The sequence below is a fragment of the Paroedura picta genome, chromosome 2, assembly GCF_049243985.1.
Source record: "Paroedura picta isolate Pp20150507F chromosome 2, Ppicta_v3.0, whole genome shotgun sequence".
In the NCBI taxonomy this organism is placed as follows: Eukaryota; Metazoa; Chordata; class Lepidosauria; order Squamata; family Gekkonidae; genus Paroedura; species Paroedura picta.
The window spans coordinates 20,120,334-20,142,125 of record NC_135370.1 but is presented as its reverse complement, the minus strand read 5'-3'; the positions used below and the strand labels follow the sequence as shown (position 1 = coordinate 20,142,125).

The 21,792-nt window shown below is 54.3% G+C and overlaps 1 protein-coding gene across 1 annotated transcript; it reads left to right on the top strand.

The window, feature by feature from the left end:
- The first annotated feature begins 301 nt into the window (after positions 1-301).
- On the top strand, positions 302-21,543 carry LOC143830979 (maestro heat-like repeat-containing protein family member 7). Its single transcript, XM_077324197.1, has 18 exons — positions 302-316; positions 1,550-1,699; positions 3,224-3,337; positions 3,798-3,877; positions 5,020-5,155; positions 6,993-7,088; positions 8,155-8,259; positions 8,756-8,891; positions 11,020-11,138; positions 12,552-12,701; positions 14,005-14,159; positions 14,518-14,665; positions 15,701-15,879; positions 16,744-16,881; positions 17,317-17,431; positions 19,062-19,205; positions 20,986-21,162; positions 21,449-21,543. Exons 1-18 carry the CDS (start codon positions 302-304, stop codon positions 21,527-21,529), a joined length of 2,238 nt encoding a protein of 745 aa, XP_077180312.1. The 3' UTR covers positions 21,530-21,543.
- Positions 21,544-21,792: the final 249 nt, after the last annotated feature.

Sequence of the window (21,792 nt, the reverse complement as noted above, 5' to 3'; positions counted from 1 at the left end):
GGCCCCCTGAGAGAAATCCTGATGGTGCTCAGAGACGATGGGAATCAGATGCAAGCCAGGAGGTCTCTTACTCTGGAGAAGACATCGGAGGTACAGTTGCAGAACCATTTCTTTCTCCGTTGATTTGTCTCGCTTGCCGGAGCTGACCCCCCACCGCTCGGCCTCCCTAAGTGCTGCCAAGTTAGAGCCTTAGGCATTAAAGCCCCCAAATAGAGAACTGTGACACACGTCCAGCCAGAGCTAAGAGAAACGGGAAAAGGGAAGAGCGGCAAAGAAAAAGGTTCAGCGGGGAAGAGGGATCATGCGGCTGGCTGGAGTGGGGGAGCCAGCTTGGTGGAGCGCGTAAGACCAGCGGCTTCTAATCGGGTGAGCTGGGACTGAGCTGAGTGACCTTGGACTAGTTGCAGCTCTGATAGTGCTGTTCTCACCGATCAGTCTCTCCCAGAGCTCTCTCAGCCCCACCTCCCTCACAGGGTGCCTGTTTTGGGGAGAAGAGGGGAAAGAGATTGGAAGCTGCTCTGACACTCCTTTGCGGAGAGAAAAGCAGCATATAAGAACCAACTCTTCTTCTTCATGGAGGGAAGAGCCCCAAAAAACAAAAGCCTTTCCCCAGCTGAATCTATTCTGAATTCAGCTGGAGCCCCAAAAGAACCCTAGGCTGAAGATATTTCTCAGTGGGCAGCATTGTATCAAAAAATATGGTCCCCGTCTCCTGTTTTTCTACATCTTTAAGCTTAATATGTGGATAAAAGAGTTGGTTCTTCTATGCCGCTTTTCTCTACCCGAAGGAGTCTCAAAGCAGCTTCCAGTCGCCTTCCCTTTCCACTCCCCACAACAGACACCCTGTGAGGGAGGGGAGGCTGAGAGAGCCCTGAGATTACTTAAGAAGAAGAAGAGTTGGTTCTTCTATGCCGCTTTTCTCTGCCCGAAGGAGTCTCAAAGCGGCTTCCAGTCGCCTTCCCTTTCCTCTCCCCACAACAGACACCCTGTGAGGGAGGTTGGGCTGAGAGAGCCCTGAGATTACTTAAGAAGAAGAAGAGTTGGTTCTTCTATGCCGCTTTTCTCTGCCCGAAGGAGTCTCAAAGCGGCTTCCAGTCGCCTTCCCTTTCCTCTACCCACAAGAGACACCCTGTGAGGGACATGAGGCTAAAAGAGCCCAAAGGAACACGAAGTCCACTGAGCCAATTAGTTGTGTCTCAACAGGGTCACCTGGCTAGGTCCGTCTGCTCAGATCTCAGCAGCTAAGCCGGGCTGGCCTTGGTGAGTCCTTGGGTGGGCGACCTCCACGGACATTCAGGGCCGCTAGACATAGGCCAGCAATGGTCAGCCACCTCTCTCCCCCTCTTGCCTTGGCAGACCCTGGCCCTGGGTTGGCTGTGCTTTCCACCAGGCAGAAATCTGGCTCTTTTAAGGCCTTTCCTTGACATTTTCATCTTCTTGCCTTTCTCCTGAACACTCTCAGGAGCTGAGGGTGTCCAGAGGCTGATTCGAACTGTGCTGTGCTCGATATACGGCTGAATGGTTTCCCTTTCTTCCCCTTCACCTCCAGGATCTGCAGGGCCGGGTTCCCATTCAGGATTGCATCGCATGGATCGAGTGCTACGGGCATGCGGCCGCTGGGGCCAATACAGAAGACCTGCTCCTGCTGATCGAGTTCCTCATCTCGGAGCTGCTGAGGCAGTTCCGTGCGGGCTACAAGGTACTGGGAAACATCCGGAGAGCCCAGCTGGATCTGGCCAGGGGTCCTCTAGTCCAGCATCCGGTCATACCCAGAGGGCAGCCGGTTCTTCTGGAGGGCCAACCACAAGGCAGAGAGGCCAAGACCTTCCCCTCTTGTGACCTCCTCACTCTGTGCTCCAGAGATTGACTGCTTCTGACTGTGGAGGTTCCCCCAGTCACCAGGGTTACTGGCCACTGATATACTTCTCCTTCCCGAATCTCTTGAATCCCCTGGAGAAAATGGCTGCTTCAAAAGGCAGATTCAGTGACATTCTGGCCCCTCCCCTGCAACATTCTGGCCCCTCCCCAGACTCCGCCCCCCAAATCTCCAGGAATTTCTCAACCTGGAGCTGGCAACCCTACCTTAACCCTTTCACATCATGCTGCGTTGCTAAGAATTCGGGTGCAAAAATAATGGGCCTTGTGGGTGTATTATTTCCCCAAACACACACGCAAAGGTGGCCCCATAATTGTTTCTGACTCCATGGGAAAAAGAAACTGTGGAATGATATACCTGGAAGGGGGCCTAAAGACCACCCAGTCCACCCCCCTGCAGTATGCAGGATGACCTACAGGATCCCCGAGCGATAATCCGGTAATCTGCTTCCGTTTCCCTCCCAGGAGGGAGAGCCCACACGTCTGGAGAAGCGAATTCCCCATGAGCAGCCTGCGTTGCTCAGAAGCTCCTCCCAACATCCGGCTGATATTCCCGCCTCCATCCTAGGGAAGCTCCGCCCACATTGCCATGATGTCCCTCCATCCCTTCCGAGGTGACCCGGAAGAGTCCTGCAGCGATGGCAGGGCAACGCTCTGGTCTTTGGGCAAAGACTGTGTGGTCCATTTGACTTCTACCCTAAAGCTTTCGTCCGAAAGCCAGAGTGTCACCTCACCACCACTGACCTCATGGCGTCACTTCCGGGTCACACCGGATGTGCCGTCCCCAACGGGATGAGGTCTCTTTGGGTAGTGACATAGATGCACTGCTGCAATATTGACCGGACCCCAGTCTTTTCTGGGTAAGGTCCCCCTCCTAGTCAGATCATTGGTGTTGGCCAGTGGGGCCTGGTGGCGAGGGACCCCCCTTCCACTGGAGGGTCTGGCCATTCTAGCTGAGATTGGTCTCCGTATAAACTCTGGGTCGTTCCCCTGGTGAAGACTTTCCTGGTGGTCCTGGAAGGGTTTCCCAAATTGCTGGGGGTTCATTTTGTATATCTATTTTTTCAGTTGTTAAACTTTTATCAGGTGATACGACCAGAAATGGTCATGCCAACCCCCCCCCCCCACAAAAAAAATAAATAAATTTGGGAGTTTCTTGAAGCCTAAAGAATGTTTCAGGGGTTTCTCAATTGTAAAAAAGAGGGGAACGTCCCAGCCAGCTCCTGGGATTGCCTGCGTGAAGGACGCTGGGATTCCCGTCTCCCTCCAGCTGGGCGCCTCCCCCCAGCACCCACTCCTGGAAGGTGGTCTAACCTCTCTGCACCCTGCTTCTTTCTCCTCCGTCCAGAATCAACCACTTAAAACAGCATTCCTAAAATCTATCAACCTGATCAGCAGAGCCCTCCAGGGGAGCCGGAGGCAAGATTGCCCCCACAAATCTGAATTGCTCCAATGCATAATAGTAAGTCAAAGTGGAGGGGGAAAGCAGGGAGGGGGCTTCTGGGGGAGTGAGTCTCAAGCTTGGGACGTGCTTGGGGTGTGGCCTTGGGGTCCCGAGGCTGCCAGTGGAGGCTCCTGGGACCTCCGTTCCATTGGCCCGGACCCTCACAGACTTCTCTGCATCGTAGCGACTCAAGTGGAGTCCCCTGTGGAGTCCCCAAGTGGAGTCCCCTGCGGAAAGGGGCGGCCGTCGTCTGGCCAGGGCTGCCACCTCTGTGTGGAGAAATGGGAATGGGGCCTGCGGAGGGCGGGATCTGGGGAGTGGAGGGACTGGAGCGGAATCCCAGGCTTTGTCTGGCATCCTCTGAGGGAACCTTTCCAGAATTGTAGTCCATGGACATCTGGAGAGCCACAGTTGGGCCACCCCTGCCTAAAAGCATCACTTGGAAGTGACCCTCTGTCTGTGTGTTTTTCCACTGCAGGAAATGATCGAAGAAGAGCCCCAGGAGTCAGTGTGCTTCCCGATCCTCCACCTTGCTCTGACCACCATTGGCTCCCTTACGTATGTACCCAAGGTTTCCTCCTCCTTAGCTCTCCTGGCCAGGCTCCTGGTGCCTTGCAGCCGGAGAAATGCCAGGCATCCGTTGTGAAGAGAAGGGGGGAGGAACAACCCAAAGGAGACTAAGGAAAGGATGTAGTTTGAGGGCAGAAGAGCTTCAAGCCAGACACTTCCTGTGATGGCAGCCCTTGTCCACCCAAGTGAGAAGTATCAGGTGCCCTCCGAGGCTGGCGGGCAGAAGCAAGACCCAAACCATGACCATTTCTGCATAGAGGGGGACAATTCGTGCCACCTCCTGCTTGTAAAAGTGCGATTGTAAACCGCACACTTGACCGCTTGCTGATGGGAGACCCCTCCCGCATTATTCTGCCATCTCATCATGGCTTTTCCCTTCCCGACAAGGTGGCGGAGAAGCCGGAAGTGTGTCCAACCTGCAGGTTTCTTCCTGCTCCTCAGGTTGTCAATCATTGTAAGCCACCAATCCCCTCTCAGTGGTGGTTTTGGGGATTCAAACATTCCCGTCTTCTTCTTCTTCTTCAGAGTAGTTGCAAACAGTAGTTGCCTCTATGGCTGCCTCACATCAGCAGATCCTTCATGGATGCTCCTTGCTTGCTTCTGCAAAGCACGCTGACCTTCTCTTCCTCAAAAAGGAGGAAGTGGGTGGGGTAGCTCAGATTAAACAGAGCACATGGCTCAGAATTCCCTGCAACCTCACAGTGTTCATTAGATGTCACTAGTGAGCTGCTTACACTGCTGAACAACATCCCCACAGGGCTGACTTCCCCAAATTACTTGCTGATTGCCATTCCAACACAGTTCTCTTAGGGCTGTTTCCGCAGAGCAGTCCTGTCAGAGGACTCTCAGCCTCACCAACCTCCCAGGGTGTCTGTTGTGGGAGAGGAAGGGAAGGGTCCCACTTCGGGACTCCTTGGGTTCGTGGATATTTAAAATCATCTCTACTTCTTCTTCTTGTCTTTAACTGGGACCCCTCAGACTTGGCATCTGCTCTGCTGTTTGAGAATAAAACATTCAGAGCTGATCCTGTTGAATCGACTGTAGGGGGAAGGTGTGTGCATCCTTGGCGGGGTGGTGGGGTCCTAATGTTTCTCCACCCCCACCTCCACCACTGTCTGTTTTATTTGCAGTCTCCTGAAGCCTGTGCTGGACTGTGAGGTCAGATCCAACTTAGTGAGCAAGACCATCAAGAAGGTGTATTCTTTACCAGCTCTCAAAATGACCAAGCTGAAAGCAGGCAGCTCTACGTACCCAACGCAAACTCAGGTGCCTCCCCCTCCCTGTCCAGGGGTCAAAACTGAAAAACATGGTGTCTTGGCCAGGAACTAAGTTCAGATTCAGAGACAAGGCAGGTGGGATGGGACTCATCTCCTTGCAATTGGACACAAGGGATCGCCTGACCCATGCCTGTGGTTTCAGAGCACGGCCCCCCAGCGTGGTTTTTCCCCCTGGGAATTTGGTAGGTTGTGCAGACTTCTTAAAAAGTCGCTTCAGCAGCAACCTCCCCCTCAGCCCAAGATGCTGGTTGGCTTCTTCTTAGAGATGCCTAACCTCATTCCCTGCCTTTTTGTGCCTGGCTCCGCCCCCTGAGGCAGCCATGCTGTGGCTGAGCCCATGCTCTTGGGGAAGGATTCCAGAGGTGCCCACGGGCTTAGGAAGGGCGAGGAGCCCTGCTTGATAGGGGGGCCGCGTCGGCCTGCAGTTGAACATCTGGATCTGAGACTTTGTTGCTGGCAAAACGGCCTCAGTATTGCAGAAGAGAGAGTCACAGTCAAATCCAGCGTTGCCAATTTATGGACTGGGAATTTTGTATAGGTTTGGAGGTGGAGCCTGGGGGGGTGGGGGTGAGGTTTTGGAAGGGGATCCCCAGGACTTTCCCCCTCTGGAGTTGGCAACCATCAGCAGAGGGTCGCCACATTATCCTGGATTTTGTCCCTCAACTTTCTCCTGTCCTGCTGCATCTTCTTTCTACTGTTTTAGCTGCTGACTCGTGAAAACATGAGCAGAGCCCTCCTGGATCAGGCCAGTGGCCCATCCAGTCCAGCATCCTGGCTCACCCAGCGGCCCACCAGCTCCTCCGGGGGGAGGGCCAGCGGCAAGGACCAGGCCTGCGCCTGAGTTTGCCTCCTGACCCTGGGATTCAGAGGATTAGTGCCCCTGAATGGGGAGGATCCCTTTAGTCACAATAGCTCGCAGCCATTGACAGACTTCTCCTCCATGAATTGATCTCCTCCCCTTTGAAAGCTGCTTGTTCTTTTGGACATCATTGTTCCCCTCCTCGAATTTCACACCTCCCCCAAGCAAACATCCCAGCTGCTGTTTCTCGATTCTCCCACCCTCTCCCTGGAATGGCTGGCCCCAAGGGGGACTGTTTTTGCAACCTGGGGCCAATGGCCATTTGGCAGGAACTCATTCTCAGCCCAGTGGGACTGGTGGGAAAGGGCTCAGTCGAAGCTGCCAATCTGTCCCTGCACCCTTCTTCCCAATGCCAAGAACTCTCCCCTGACCAGGCCCCGAGGATCGGGGCCCCAGGGGGTGGCAAAGTGGACCCATCCCCTGCCCTCTCTCTGGAAAGAGGAACAGGGTCTTTCTCTCTGGTTTCTCAACGGTATCTACGTAGCCATCTTCTTGGACCCCACACATTGTTGCCTGGTTATTCTCCTTTTATTGTCCCCTCCCCTCTCCTTTTCTCTCTCCCTTTAGGGCTAGCAGAGAGTATGCCAGCCTCCAAGTGGGGCCTGGGGATCCCCCAGAATTGCACCACATCTCCAGACGGCAGAGATCAGTGCCCCTGGAGGAAAGGGCGGCTTTGGAGGGGGAACTGGGTGGCCTTGGGCCCCACTGAGGTCCCTGTTCTCCCCACACTCCTCTTTCTGCAATGCCACCCGTTTGCTTTTTATAAACGCAGCCTCAGGAATGGCGGCCATTTGGCACGTGAGAGCTGTGTCCCGGAGGCTCACCCTTGGGCCTGTCCTGCTTGCAAACGCATCTGGATATTCCACTGGAATAGAAGCCCTGCTTTCCCCAGCCCTGGCCACGTCTGGCAGACTGACCTTCTCCGTGCCTTGGCTCATGCTAACGGCGTTGTCTTCTCTCCCTTTAGGACTTCTACGAGCAGACGATGAGCGCGTGCAATTCAGTGCTCACCAGCCTCCTGTCCGAGGTGCCCAACATGGATGGACTTCAAGAAATATTGATAGTGAGGGAACTAGTAACTCCTCTAAGGCCTAATAAAAGCATAGTATCCTAGAGTGGGAAGGGGCCACCCAGGCCATATAGTCCAAGCCCCTGCTTAATCCAGGATCGAACCGTAGAGTGGGAAGGGGCCGGACCAGCGTCTAGTCCAGCCCCCTGCTCAATGCAGGCCCAGCTTAAAGCCTCTATTCCATGGCATAGAGCAGGCATGCATGGCCTTTAGGGAGCTGCTTAGGTGGCCGACTTGGGATTTCCCTGGGCAGGGCCCAAGGAGAGGAGCATCCATCAAGGCCACCGCCCAAAGTGGCTGTTTTCTTGGGGTGAGCTCTTCTCTGATCCCTGGAGGTCAGGAGAGAAACTCTAGATCAGCCTTTCTCTACTTTCTAACCATGGACAAAGCCCTGAAACATCCTTTGGGCTTCGACAAACCCCAGGAGGGGTGCGATCGTGCAGAATACGGTTGGGAAGCAGAGCTGTGGACACGCCCACTCGGGGCCCCCCCCCTCCCCGCCCCCTCCGGGCCCATCACTGGCCGTTTTGGGAGGGGGGAGCAGACTGGCATGACCATCTGCGGTCATATCACTTGAGGAAATATGTGCACAAAACCCATCCCCTCCCACCCCTGCAGAAAACCCTTCCAGGGCTGTCCCAGGAAACCCGGGCTGAGGAAGCCTTCTCTAGGGGGGAGGCCGCTCAGGGGCCCCCGCAGCAAGGCCTGCCCACAGCGAAGAACAAGCCAGCTCTCCAGTGGGGAGAGGACCAGCCCATCGAGAAAGGAAGGCCACTCCATGGGAGGGGAGAGCTGGGCAGGGCGGGGACCTCGGAGGGGTACGATGCCGTGGAGCCCACGCCAAACACCCATTGTTTTTGCCAGGGGAATTCATCTCTGCTCTCTGGCGAGGAGCCATCCTTCCCCTTTAGACCCCCCGAATTCTCTCTGTGCGTCTTCAGGGTGCCACTGGGCTCAAACCTTGTCCTTTCCCAACGGGCCATTCTGGGAGTGGTCCTGGAACGGACACTTTGCTGGTTCTGGTTTTCCTCTCTGTCTCCAGTGTGCTCTTTCTTCACAGCACACCAACGGCTGGATGGAATCGGAGATGCCCCACGAGCGGGAAAGAGCCGTGAGGAGCACCAGCCATGTGCTGAAGTTTGCCGCCGAACACCTCGATTTTGACGTGAGCATCCTTGGGAGCGGAAGAGCCCATCCCAAGGGGCACATCCCGTGACCGAAATGCCGGGCATCTTGTTGGATCCCCCGAAGCAGCTCCAGCAGGGCTCTCCTGATGTTCTTATGGAGGCCACAGCCTCTGGGCTCTGTTGCGGGCCTGCCCCAGGAACTGGCGGCCCCGCGTGAGACAGGAGGCTGGACTAGAGGGACCCCCACTGGTTGTGCGAGACCTCTGAACAAACAAGCAGCGTCTCATGAAACCTCCTGACCTGACAGCAACGCTGTTGAGTGTTTCAGGGGCTGCTGCAGCAGTGATGCCTCCCAGTGCAAATGCAGCCCGTCAGCTGCAGGAGAAGAAGAGGGGGTCCAGGGTGTTTCCCCTTCGAGGGGGAAGTGGGGGGGGCGAGTCTTCTCTCTGGGCCAGTGAGGCAGCCTGGGGCCCTGCAGGAGGAAAGCACGGCAGGCTTCCTGGGGGCCCCTTCCCACCTCCCTCTCCCTTTCAGGTCTCGCAGGAGTTTTCCTTGCTTGGCCAGCTGGTGGCGGTGTTGGGCATGCGGACCATGGACAGCGTGAAGGAGATCGGCCTGCAGGCGGCCCAAGCGATGTACCACCTCCACCACCTGACCATGAGCAAAATGGGTGAGGGGCATGCTGGGAAATCTGAAAACCACCAGCTCAAAGCTCATCTTTATTTATTTGTTTACTGTTGAAATGCTGATTCCGTCCTCTCCTGGCAGACTCGGGGGCGGGGGGGGATCGCAGCACTTTTAAAATCCCATGAAGTCCTAAGGGGCCAGATGAAATGTAGTTTGAATTAACGTTTCCAGCAGCAGACAACTGATGGGCAACAAAACTAACCGACTCTTTTCTGTCTCCTGGTGAGACAAAACTGGCCTCATCCTGGCCAACAGATGCTTGTGGATTTTGTCCCTTCTAGCAGGATCGGACTGCACCCCCCCCCCAACAGAACCCTCCCTATGTGTGATGAAGCCCCCTCCCAATTCATATATATACATAAATGGCCTTTCAAGGCTTTTAATATATATTAAAAGATCTCCTTTTCCCAATTCCTCAGGGCAGCTAAGGAATTGTAATTGTAAAATCATTGCAGCGTAGTATCATAGAGTTCGATCAGCCCCAAGCATCCGGGATAAGGATCTGTCCAGCCGCTGCTTGAAGACGGCCAATGAGGGGGAGCTCCCCACCTCCTTAGGCAGCCCATCCCACTGCTGAACTAGACTCCTAGAATCCTAGAGTGGGAAGGGGCCATGCAGGCCACCTAATCCCACCCCCTGCTCAGTGCAGGATCAGCCTTAAGCATCCAGGAGAAGGATCTGTCCAGCCGCTGCTTGAAGACGGCCAATGAGGGGGAGCTCCCACCTCCTCAGGCAGGCCATCCCACTGCTGAAGTACTCAGACTGTACAGAAAGATTCCCTGATCTGTAGCCTGTACCTTTCTACCCATAGTTTAAATCCATGACTGTGGGTCCTATCCTCTGCCATCAACTGTTCCCTGCCCTCCTCCAAATGACAACCTTTGAGATACTTTAAGCGAGCCGTCCTGTCCCCTCTCCACCTCCTCTTCCCCAGACCTTTCCTCACTTGGCTTGGCCATCTCCTCTTCACCGTCTCCATTTTGTCCACGTCCTTTCTGGAGTGGGGCCTCCAGAACTGGACATGGGATTCCAGGAGCAGTCTAAGCAATGTGGGATGTACGGTGGGACTCGGACATCCTGCGATTTTGATGGGATGCCTCTTTTCATACAGCCCAAGGCTGCCTTTGCCTCCTTTACCGCCGCATCACCCTGTCTGCTCGCCTTTAGCTTCCCGTCCCCAAGTGCCCCAAGATCTCATTCACACACCCTGCTTCCCTGAAGTGTCTTTCCAGCATGTTCCGATCTCACTGAATTCCATCTCTGCCTTCGGGGGTGTTCTTCACAACTGAAACCCAACCAAGTAAAGTCCCAAATCCCCAAATACCTGCTATTTATATCCCATTAACCCCCTCCCCGAGGAAATAAATTGGCCTTTCAGGGCTTCCTAAACTTTTCTAAGGTAGGGTCTCCCCCCCTCCTCAGGGCACCTACAGTGTGGAAACGGCAAGATATAATGCAAAAGCAGCAGTAGGGACCAGTGGCCCATTCTGCACACACTGGATAATGCACTTTCAGTGCGCTTTTGCAGCTGGATTCTTCGAAAGGGCATTGAAAGCGCATCATCTAGCGGATGACCACATGTGGTCCTTCGACTAATTGGAGGTGGCCCCGAGGGACACCTTCTCCCCCCCACCCGCCCTTCCCCCCCCGGCCCTTTACATTACAACACACTTCGGGTGTCATTGTCTCCCATCACTCCCAGATGGGACTATCTCGTTGCAGAGAAACAAGCTCAGGGTAACCATTGATTTGTCATTGTCATGAGTTAAGATTTCCATGACAAGAAAATGTTCCTTATGTTCATTGTTGTGGCGTGTCTGTATCTTATTTTGAAGGGATGTTTAAACATTACCATAGCGATCAGAGAGCGTTAGGGCAGTGGTTGAGAGTAGAGGAGTAAACTACCCCCCCCACCTGGCCTCAGTAAAAGGCGTTGAGTGGTCCCCGGTGCGTGGTCCCCGGCGTTGAGTGGTCCCCGGTGATAAAAAGGTTGGGGACCACTGATCTAGCGTGTGCAGATGGGGCCCAGGCGGGCTGCCTGAAGTGGGGAACAGCCGGCGGATGGGGAAGAAAGTAACGCTGACTTTTCCCTCCCGAAACATTCTGATTAGTTAAGGAGATGGACAAGAGACCCAAGAACAAGAAGGGGAATATCGTGAAATGGGAGCGAGAAGACCTTTTCATTTCCGGCCCTTCCGTCTTTCATAACGACGCCTCTAAAGTGGCCCAGGTACTTCCCAAGACCGCCGAAGGTCAGAGTCCTCTGTCCTCTCGGGTGAACCCTTGGTTTGATGACTGTGGGGTGGTAGGAGGGTCTTTTTAGCCACCTTGGGCTTTAATGGGGGCTGGGCTTTTATGGGGTGTGATCATGTCATCCGCCTTGAGTCCCAGGAGGAAGGCAGACTATAAATCTAATAAAACTAATAGAATAATCCTAAAAATAATCTCCCTCCCAGGCCTTTTCTTCTCCCGCCATCTTTCCAGTTGACTCCCATGGGTGTCCCACTAAAACCACAGTCCAGAAGGCCATGTGGCAGATTTCCCTTTGGGTTTGGAAACTTTCTGGGCTGCGTTTTTAGCAGGACACCCATGGGAAGCCATTCACACTGAGCATGTCTGGGGAAAGTCCATCTCTGGAAGAGAGTGCTAGAGGAACTTCCCCCAGACACGCTCAGTTTGAATGTCCAGGTGGATTCTTTGAAGGTGCAGTTTGTGTAGCCAGCTTTTGGCCCCCCACAGGATTTCCAGAGCCCAAAATTCACAGGTAGTTTCCCCGCCTCTGCTTCGCCACCCTGGAATTCTTCTTTGTGGTCTCCCATCCACGTGTTAGCCAAAGCGGACCCTCTGGAGTTTCCGAGGTCTCATGAGACCAGGCTAGCCGCGGCCGGGAATAACAAAAGAGAAGCCCTTGTTGGATCAGGCCAGGGGACGAGTCAGTCCAACACTCGGGGTCTCACAGGGGCCAGAGCCCAGGGGCCTTCGGGAGGTCCACCAGCAGGGCCAGAACTCCTGCCTACTATTACTATAGGAATTTTGGAGGTCATTCATTCCTAGGGACCTCCATGCTACAGCCCTGAAAAACCTTCAGATTTGGCTGTTCCAATCATTCCAGGAGCGTTGCCATGTTGTTCTGCTGTAGAAGAGGTCGATTCAAGTCCAGTAGTACCTTAGGAATGAACCAGATTTTCTGGGTCTATGGCGTGGCCAAACTGTGGCTCTCCAGATGTCCATTCCCGCGCAGGGGTTCATGGGAGTTGTAGTCCATGGACATCTGGAGAGCCAGTCTGGCCTTCCCTGGAGACTTCAAGAGTCACAGCTTATTGGATATGTGAGAGAGAGCCAGTTACTGGACCGGAATCTCAGATTCAGATCACATATTGAAGCTGCTATACTGGAGAGGCAACTATGTGAATCTGCCCCCCTTTATCTGTGGGTGGCTCCTGCAAAGGCCAGTGGGCCTCTGACAAAATCATCTCTTGTCCAGGACGGCTAGACAAAAGTTAGTTCCCCCTCAGGGTGCTGCAGGGCTCCTGCTTGGTCTCGTTGCTCTTGCAGTTTTCCTTCCCGCTCGGTGTCGCCATGAACAGCCGGGGTGAGCAGCAGGTCCAAGGAAAACCCTCGTTCTGCTTTCTCTCTGTGTCAGGCTTTCGGGGAGCACCTCAGCCCCGGTCAGCTCACAGAACTGGTTCTCAAAACCACCAGCAACCTGATTCACGGAGACAGACTCATCTCTCAGGCTGCATCAATGCTGCTGAGATCCTTCCTGGAAGAGTGCGGGACGGATGTGGAAGATGTGAGGAACAAGAGGAAATTGGGGGGGGGGAGCTTGTCTGGTAGTTGTGGACAGGGGGGCAGAAAGGAGGGGTCCTGCCTCCTTCCCATATCAGCCCAGGAAGCTGCCCTGCGCTGAATTTGGAGACCCTATGAATAAGAAAGGAGAGTTATCGAGGAGGAGGAGGAGGAAGCGTTGGTTCTTATATGCCGCTTTTCTCTACACAAAGGGGTCTCAAAGCGGCTTCCACTCGCCTTTCCTTTCCTCTCCCCACAACAGACTCCCTGTGAGGGAGGCGAGGCTGAGAGAGCCCCGATATTACTGCTCCGTTAGAACCGCTGTATCAGTAAAGAAGAGCTGGATTTCTGAAACCCGCTTTTCACTACTCAAAGGAGTCCGAAAGTGGCTTACAAATACCTTTTCCTTCCTCTCCCCACCCCAGAGGTAGGTGGGGCTGAGAGAGCTCCAGGGGAAACTGCTGTGCGAGAACAGCCCAAAAAGAACTGGGACTAGTCCAAGGTCCCCCAGATAGCTGCATGGGGAGGCGTGGATTCTAATAGGCTCCTCCAGATTGCAGCCCACCACTCTCAGCCACGCTGGCTCTCTCAGGGAGCACAGTCCACAAATGCCTACCCATAAATAGGAAAATGAATGTCCTTGAAGGGGCCGCTAGGTTTTTGCAGGTTCCAGACGGTCTCTCTGGCCCCAAGGAATGGATCTTCCGACTCTAACTTGGCCCTAACATCTTTGCGGTTTGAAATGATGCCATCAGCCATGCTCTCTGGGCGATATCTCCGAATACCCACAGCCCAACGCCTGTGCATATGTGGAAATCCATCTGTGGAGGACCTGCCCCACTATGTCTTGGCTTGTCCCCTGTACTCCGAACCCAGGGGCAAATTCCTTGCCAAGCTATTACCAAACTCTCACCCTATTTCTGATTTTAACAAAGTCACCTATCTGTTATCAGATGTCGACCCCTATATCTCTTATAGGGTGGCACTTTTTGCTCTGGCTGCCAGGAAGATTCGAGCTAATGCATTTTTACAGGAGCCTCCACCTTGATACACCATTTTATCTCTTTTATTGTAACTTAGTAGTCCATGTTTACATTTTTAGGTACACAATATTGGAGAAATATTGTTTTATTTGTTTATATTTGTGCCATATTGTTTTAATTGTGTTTTGTAATGGCCTTTGGCTACATACAATAAATGTTATCGTATCGTATCGTATCGACTCTAACTGAAAACTGGCTGGTGGGAAGGCAGGGGCGAGAGGGCAGGCAGGTTGTTGCCTTCATGCTCCCCTTTCCGTCCTGCAGCTGCCCTTGACTGTCAGGGAGATATACAGCCGCCTCCCCATCATCCGGGATGCCTTCGCCAAGCAGGAGGCCAAGAGGGCCATCTGCTCCCTGGCGTGCAGGCGTGTCGGCGGAGTGGTGGACTGCCTGCTGGAAGTCTCCGTGGGCTGTGATGGGTAGGTGGGGCAGCTGTTGAGGGTGGGTTGTGGGGAGGTTTGGGTGATGTTTGGGGAGGAACACAGCAGAGCAGGGCTCCCCAATGCGGTGCCCACGCCCTGATCTTTGGCCTGACACCTGCCAAGTGCTTTCGGGAAGCGGGTGGGGCTAGAGGGGACTTCCCTGAGCCACTTCCCTGAGGGGCCGTGGGAGGTCCAGTCGGCTTGGCTGGGTGGGTGGGGAGATGGGGCTTTGGCAGCAGCTGCCCCCCTGACCCAGAGATCTCACCATGGGACGGAAGGCCTGCAGTTGGGGCCGCCAGTGGGAGTGTGAGCCAAAGCCTGAGTTTCCTTTCTTGCTCTGTTTTTAAAACCGCAGCAATGCCAAGGAGGTGTGGAAAGCCCTGGTTTCCGATCCCTATTCCAACACCAGGCTCCTGAGGCCGCTGCTGAAACGTCTGCAGGGCGAAGACCCCCGCTCGGAACACTCTGGGAGGCGCCACAGCAAGTCCCTCCTGCCTCTGGCGGTACAAAGCCCCACCAGGACTGCTCTGGGTCCCTTTGGGCCGCCAGCTCCGGGTTGGGAAGAGCCTGGCCATCCAGGGCCGGGGAGGCTGGGCAGGAAACGTTTTGGAGGTGGGAGGAGGGATCTCAGAGGGGGGACAGAATTCCCACACCACAGGAAAAGCTGTGTCTGAAACAGGACAGTTTGAGAAGCCGTAAGCCCACTTGCTTGCCGTCTTTTTCTTCATTGCCTTTTCCTTGCGGTGACACGCAAAACGGTCGTTTCTGCCAGGCCGCTTCCATCAGCTGAGCAGAAAAGCGCTTTGCAGTATTTTACGAGTAACAGAGGGCTTATAAGTCATGATTCTAGTGTAAAAATGCATTCATCATACCATCTCCCTCGTGCTACTTCAGACTGACACGGCTACGCACTTGAATGAATATGAATCAATAAGTATTAAAGAGTCCATTTCGTTTTGTACAAGACATTTTGACACTTACTGTTATCTGTAAGTCAATGAACTCTTAAAGATTCTCAAAATTCTAAGAGGACGTTGTTCTCTTAACTGGAAAAAAGAGGCAAGCATCCATCCAGAAAAATAACTGATGCTGCAAAATCGATAAAGGCTTCCCAAGTGAAGGTGACATCAGCAGCCAAGGAGAATTGTTACCCGTAAGCCTTTGTTCCTGGAAATTGTAAAAAGAAATTTGCTTCGACCATAGCTGCTGAAAGCTTTTTGGCAGAAACCATTGTTTTGGGTGTCGCTACAGCCAAAACCAAATTCAGAAAAAGAGAGCAAGTTTGTTTATTGCATCTAAAATTGTCCTGTTTTAGACGCAGGTTTTCCCCTCCTGAGTCTTCTGCCTTGTAGTTGTGGTGGAGGGATGGTGCCTAATGCCAGACCTGCAGAGTAGCCCTTGTCTCCGGGGGAACTGGTCTCTGTGGTCTGGAACTCAGCCCCTGGTCTCTGCGCAGGGTCCGCAGGAGGGGCTGCCTGGCAGGTTCTCTGGTTCTTGGTTGCCTCTATTGAATCCATTCCTCCTTCTCCTCCCCCCAGGCCACCAATGCCTTGCGCTGGATCCTGACCCTGCCCAACGCGGCTGAAGTTGTCCGGGAAAAATTCCCACACCTGCTGATAGCGCTGGTGACTCAAATCAGTTACTCCCTGGGATCGAGCAGGAAAGGATCCAGGAGGTCCAATTATTCTGAGGCCTCAGAACCATCCGGAGTAGTGAGGTAAGAAGCCAAGATCGGAGATGGGCCCGGTTCTGCTCTCCCATGAGACAGGGACGGATCTCACCTGTCCTTCAGCTACAAGCTACTCGCTTCCCCCCACAATGGCAGCTTACGTCTTTTCCCCTCCTCCATTTTATCCTCACAACAACCCTATGAGGTAGGCTAGGTGGAGAGCATGCGATGGGCCCATGGACATCCACTGAGATTTCACAACATGGGATTCAGACTTTGTCCTCCTGGATCCTGTCTGCGCCGGAGGAGTGAAGTAGCACGTGTATTTTAGGAATGTCCTGGTCTTTTCCAAACACTCTGCCCGTGTCCTCATTGGCTCCTGCTCCTTTGAGCACACTTGCTCCCAATTGCTTTGGGAAGAAAACTATTAGTCAGTTAGACTGTTAGGACCATCTCTCTCCTCTCTTCTTCACAAAGCTGCTTCTTTTCTCAATAAGCTATTTATTCTTCCAGCAGCCAGGGCATCTATAAACTCTGCCAACAGAAAGGATGACCACAAAAGGTCTGCAGAGGAAGGCAATGGCCACCCACCTCTGCCTTCCATTGGTCTTGGAAGCCCCTTCCGGGGGTCCCCATCAGTCACTTGCCCTTGGAGGGCTCTGAGGTGTGTCTGTGCCCTCCACAGTGGCCATACCCCTGATTTGGCCAGGCCAGGCAAGGCTAGGCTAGCAGCAAAACCCAAGCAATAGACATGCAAAGTGTGGCTCTCCAGATGGCCATAGACAAAATGGCCAGATGGACTTGGACTACAGTTCCCATGAGCGCCTGCCAGCAGGGGCCACCCCTGTCCTTAGAGGCGGTCCGGCTGGGCAAAACGGCTTCTGGGGACACCTTCTCCTTTGCTCCGTTCAGCTCTGGCGTCCAGGCCCTGAAGAACCTCATCGCATGCATGGGCTTCTGCAGGGTGTACAACATACTGACGATACAAGGCACCTGGGACAAACTGCAGCAGCCGGGTACTTTCTTCGAAGGGGTTTTTGACCTCGTCAGGTAAGAAGAGGCAGGCCAAGAGGGACGGGCCGGCCGGCCAGAAGGAGCCAGCTGCCTCACTAGAGAGCCTTTGGCGGTGGACCAGAGAATCGGTGGGATTGGGGGCAGGGGGGACCTGAGTGGAGGAGAGGGCGAGGGAGTCCTCCCTCCCTAGCAGCCCTTTTCTCTAGGGGGACAGATCTCCGTCCCCTGGAGAGGAGCTGTGGAACGGGGGAGCCCCAGCTCCTATCTGGGGTCTGGCATCCCCGTTGTCCATGAGATGCTGCTTCCTAAAAGACAGCACTTTCGGTGGGGCTCACTCTGCAGCCTCCTGAGACAGATTGGGGGATGCCGCATGCGCTGCAGCCGCCACAGGGGTAGCAGGGCCCAGTCGTTCCTGACTTTGAACCTTCGGAGTCGCTGACCCTTTGGGGATTTGGTGTTTTCCCCACACAGGGAGCTGTTCAAGTTCAACAAAGCGCACATGGTGATGACCTTCAAACTGGCCAACGCATATTTGTACCATCACGAGCTGAAGGAGAGGACAGTTGGAATGGCTTTTTTCACCGAGGTGAGCCCTGGATGACCGCGACACATGCAGACACTTGTGCTGGGTCAATCCGTGGATCGTGGCCTACTGGACTCTTGACCTCCTTGAACCCGTTCCCAGCCAGGCAGGACCACAAGGAGCTCTCCCTGGGGGCACCAAGACTCTGTCCCATTCCCGGCTCTCTTGCTGTTTCTCATCCGGGGTGTGTGGCGTAGCCAGCTGACCTGGGGGCTGTCTGGCAGCCAGGCCAGGGGCGTGGGCAGGTGGTTGGCCCTTTCCTGGCTCTGCATCCTGACCCCTCGTGTTCCTGGGAGGAACTGCCCCCCAACCCCTTGGAGGCCTCCCCTCCAGAGACTGGCCAGGGCATTGGCTTGTCTCCGGAGATCGGATGGGATCGGGCTTGCTGGAGCTCCCTTCCGGGCGGTGGGGAGGGTGAGGGTTGTCGGGAGGATTGCCCAGAGATCCCTGGAGACCGGGGGGCAGAGGCTGGGGGGTGCTGCTGGGGGGAGAGTGTCCTGCCACCCCGTTGACCTTCCAGAGCTGCCCATTTCACCAGGGGAATGGGTCTCTGTGGCCTGGAGGGAAAGCAGGAGATCTCCCGCCTCCCCCCCCCAGGAGGTGGAGGACTTCGGGGGTCGCTGAGGTCATTCCAAGGTCTGGGGCAAGGACCACGACGGTTTCCACGTGAGGAGGCCTACCTTGTCTGAGCCTCCCCTTGGATTTCCTTGGGAGGCTGAGAGTCGACTCTCGCCTCTCCGCATCTGGGCTTTTTCCCCCTCCTTTCCCAGGCTGGAATTCAAGAGTCCCACGGAGGCAGCCTCCCATCATGCTCTGCTCCCTTCCCCTTTCCCCCAAAATGTGTTTTTTACAACATGGAACAAAAACCAAAAGGGGGGGACCCGGAAGTGGAACCCTAAAAACCCAACGGGTGACAGTTAGGACCTTCAAGGGTGTAAGGACTTTCATATTACTTTTATTGTGCACAATTTTTTTACAAAGCCAAGGAACTAAAAACATCTATGCAGCGCAAAGGCTCTTGCAAAACAGTGTGCTGTGCATTCTATGAACCACTGGAACGACCAAGACGCTCTAGGGGCCGATGTGTTCTAAGGGCCGAAGCGCTCGGGGGGCCGATCTGCTCGAAGGGCTGGAGTGCCTCGGACGGGGGGGGGGGCCTGGAAAGACCCCTCCTCTCCAGGCAGCACAGTTCTGTTCCCCCAGCTTTGATGGGCAGACTCCATGGCCTTGTCCCCCAAAGCACCCCCCATCCCCAGCCGTTTCCTCCCCCGTGGCAGGGAGCTGGAAGCCCTGTGGGCTGTTTCCTGGGCCTTCTCTCCCCTCGCCATTGTCGTCCCCCAAGCACTGCAGACACCCAGTGCAACATCTGTCGTGAGCTTTCTAAGTGACCTCGCAATCCCGTGCATTTGACCATTGGGAGGATTGTTTTAATGAGCCGTGCTTTCCTGTTGTGACCTGTGGTCAAGTGCCCCGAGCCAGTATCGTGGAGGGGCCGTGATCTCAGTCCAAGGAGCCCACGTAATCCATAGAGAGTCCACCTCCTAAAGGGGAACGGATCTTCCTCTGTGGCCTGGGCATCAGGAGGGGGGTGGTCCTGTTTGCCCTTGCTCACGACGGGGGTTTTGTGCCTCAGCTCCTGTTCCACAGAGACATCGGACTGAAGTTTGTGAAGCAGGACATCCTGGACGTCCTCAGAGGGTGGATGGCACAACCGTGTCCACAAATGCAGCTGTTCGGTATCCGAGGCCTGGGACACCTGCTGCAACACAACCTGGAAGTAAGAGGATGCCCGCGGGCAGCGGTCCCATAGGATGGCCAGCTCTGGATCGAGAAGAGCCTGGAGCTCTGGGGGGTGGAGCCTGGGGAGGAACAGATTTGGGAAAGAACTTCCTTGGGAAAGACTCCTTTGCGCAGAGAGAGAGAGAGAGATGAAAAGGTGGGATTTGCTGCCAGAGGACGTTGGGATGGCCAAGGAACAGACAGCTTGAAAAGGGGACTAGACCGATGAACGGAGGACAAGTCTCTCACTGGCTACTAGCCATGGGGACTGAGGGGAACCTCCACATCCAGAGACAGTCCACCTCTGAATCCCAGAGCCAGGAGGCAACCTTAGAGGAAGGCCTCAGGCTCTACTCCCTGTTGCTGGTCATCCTGAAGAACTGGTTGGCCCCTGTGTGAGACCGGATGGTGTGATAGAAGATAGAGACAGAGTTCAACGAGATCTGAACACAATGGGGAAATGGGCAAATGAGAACAAGATGCAATTTAATAAAGATAAGTGTAAAGTTCTGCATCTGGGTCAGAAAAATGCAAAGCATGCCTACTGGATGGGGGATACGCTTCTAGGTAACACTGTGTGTGAACGAGACCTTAGAGTACTTGTGGATTGTAAACTAAACATGAGCAGGCAGTGTGATGCAGCGGTAAAAAAGGCAAATGCCATTTTGGGCTGTATCAACAGGGGCATCACATCAACATCACTAGATGTCATAGTCCCATTGTATACGGCACTGGTCAGACCACACCTGGAGTACTGTGTGCAGTTCTGGAGGCCTCGCTTCAAGAAGGACGTAGATAAAATTGAAAGGGTACAGAGTAGAGCGACGAGGATGATCTGGGGCCAAGGGACCAAGCCCTATGAAGATAGGTTGAGGGACTTGGGAATGTTCAGCCTGGAGAAAAGGAGGTTGAGAGGGGACATGATAGCCCTCTTTAAGTATTTGAAAGGTTGCCACTTGGAGGAGGGCAGGATGCTGTTTCTGCTGGCTGCAGAGGAGAGGACATGCAGTAATGCGTTTAAACCTCAAGTACAACGATATAGGCTAGGTGTCAGGAAAAAAGTTTTCACAGTCAGAGTAGTTCAGCAGTGGAATAGGCTGCCTAAGGAGGTGGTGAGCTCCCCCTCACTGGCAGTCTTCAAGCAAAGGCTGGATACACACTTTTCTTGGGTGCTTTAGGATGCTTAGGACTGATCCTGCGTTGAGCAGGGGGTTGGACTAGATGGCCTGTATGGCCCCTTCCAACTCTTCTATGATTCTATGATAGACGATCCAGCAGGGCTCTTCCGATGCTCTCAGGAAGGCCTCGCCCTCTCTGCCCTGTTCTTGGCCCTCCAGGGGGACTGTGCTGGGCTAGATGGGCCACTGGTCTGACCCAGCAGCGCCCTTCTTAGGTTTTTAGGAAGGCCTCGGGCCCTATGCCCTGTGGTTGGCTGCCCAAGCTCTTCCCTAACAAAGTGCCCTCCCCAAAGCTCCGGGAATTTCCCAGCCTGGGACTGGACAACCTTGCCTGGGAGGAAGGAAGAATTCCCACCAGCTGATTGAAAGGAGGTCTCTCTGAGCTCACCATCAGCTGCATCCCTCCCTTGGTCACGCGCGCTCTCTTTGGACCGCGAGGGGCAACATTCTGTCAGGAGAGAAAAGTCAGAGGCAGAATGAGTCCTGCTCTCGGTTGGCGGCACAGGCCATGTGCCTGCGCAGGGAGCCCGGAAGAAAGGCCTGAGCGTGTCTCACCCTCGGTGTGGCCACCTGGTCTCATCCCTCATTTCCTCCCTTCAGGACGAGTCTCTGGAGGCCCTCCTGACTCCTCTCACGACTAGCGCTGTCAGCATGGACAAAAGGATAGTGAAGGAGACCATCAAAACCCTGCAGTCGGTGTTCGATAGAATCGAAATGAAAAAATACACCTCCCTTTGCGTCCAACTGATCCAAACAATGCTCCAGTATTTCCATGATGTAAGGCAGCAAGCAGGCAAGACCGTACCGTTGCCACCTCCGTACCGTTGTCCTATTGTATAAAAACCAACTCTTCTTGTTCTTCGCTCTTTCCTTCGGCCCCAAATTCATCCCCAGAGATTGTCAGCAGCCTGATGCGCTGAATTGAGGGGTCCCAAGAAGGAAGGGTGCATTTGCTCCAAAGCATTAGATGGCCACTTGATTGATTTAGCCACCACCTCCCCCTCCCCTCCCATCAAGGCCCCCGGAATTTGGGATTGACTGACTGGGTTCCCATTCGTTTTAGGAGGATGACGAATTGAGAAGAATCTCCAAGGAGCTCGTTGAGACTTTAATGAATGGGGTGGCCGTGTCAGATGGCAACTGACACTCCGTCAAGGAGGTAATCTTCCGTAGCCAGGTGCCCCTGCTGATCCAGCTAGCAGATCCTGTCACCAGAGACGTGAGCAGGGGGACAGAAAGCCATTTTGGGATGGTCTGTGTGCTTGGTCTGTTTAGCCTGGAGAGAAGACGATTACCACCTTCTAGTACCAGAATCAATGGGATGAAATGAATTCAAAAGCCTGTTCCACTGAGGAACCGCTCTCACTGTCAGGAACTTCTTCCGGATGTTTGGACGGAATTTCTTTT

What these genes read in the sequence shown, in the direction of transcription:
- LOC143830979 (XM_077324197.1), top strand. An exon ending in GACTTCAAGAAATATTGATA is followed by an intron (nt 7,089 to 8,154) that starts GTGAGGGAACTA and finishes CTTTCTTCACAG; the next exon opens with CACACCAACGGCTGGATGGA. An exon ending in TGCTCCAGTATTTCCATGAT is followed by an intron (nt 21,163 to 21,448) that starts GTAAGGCAGCAA and finishes CATTCGTTTTAG; the next exon opens with GAGGATGACGAATTGAGAAG.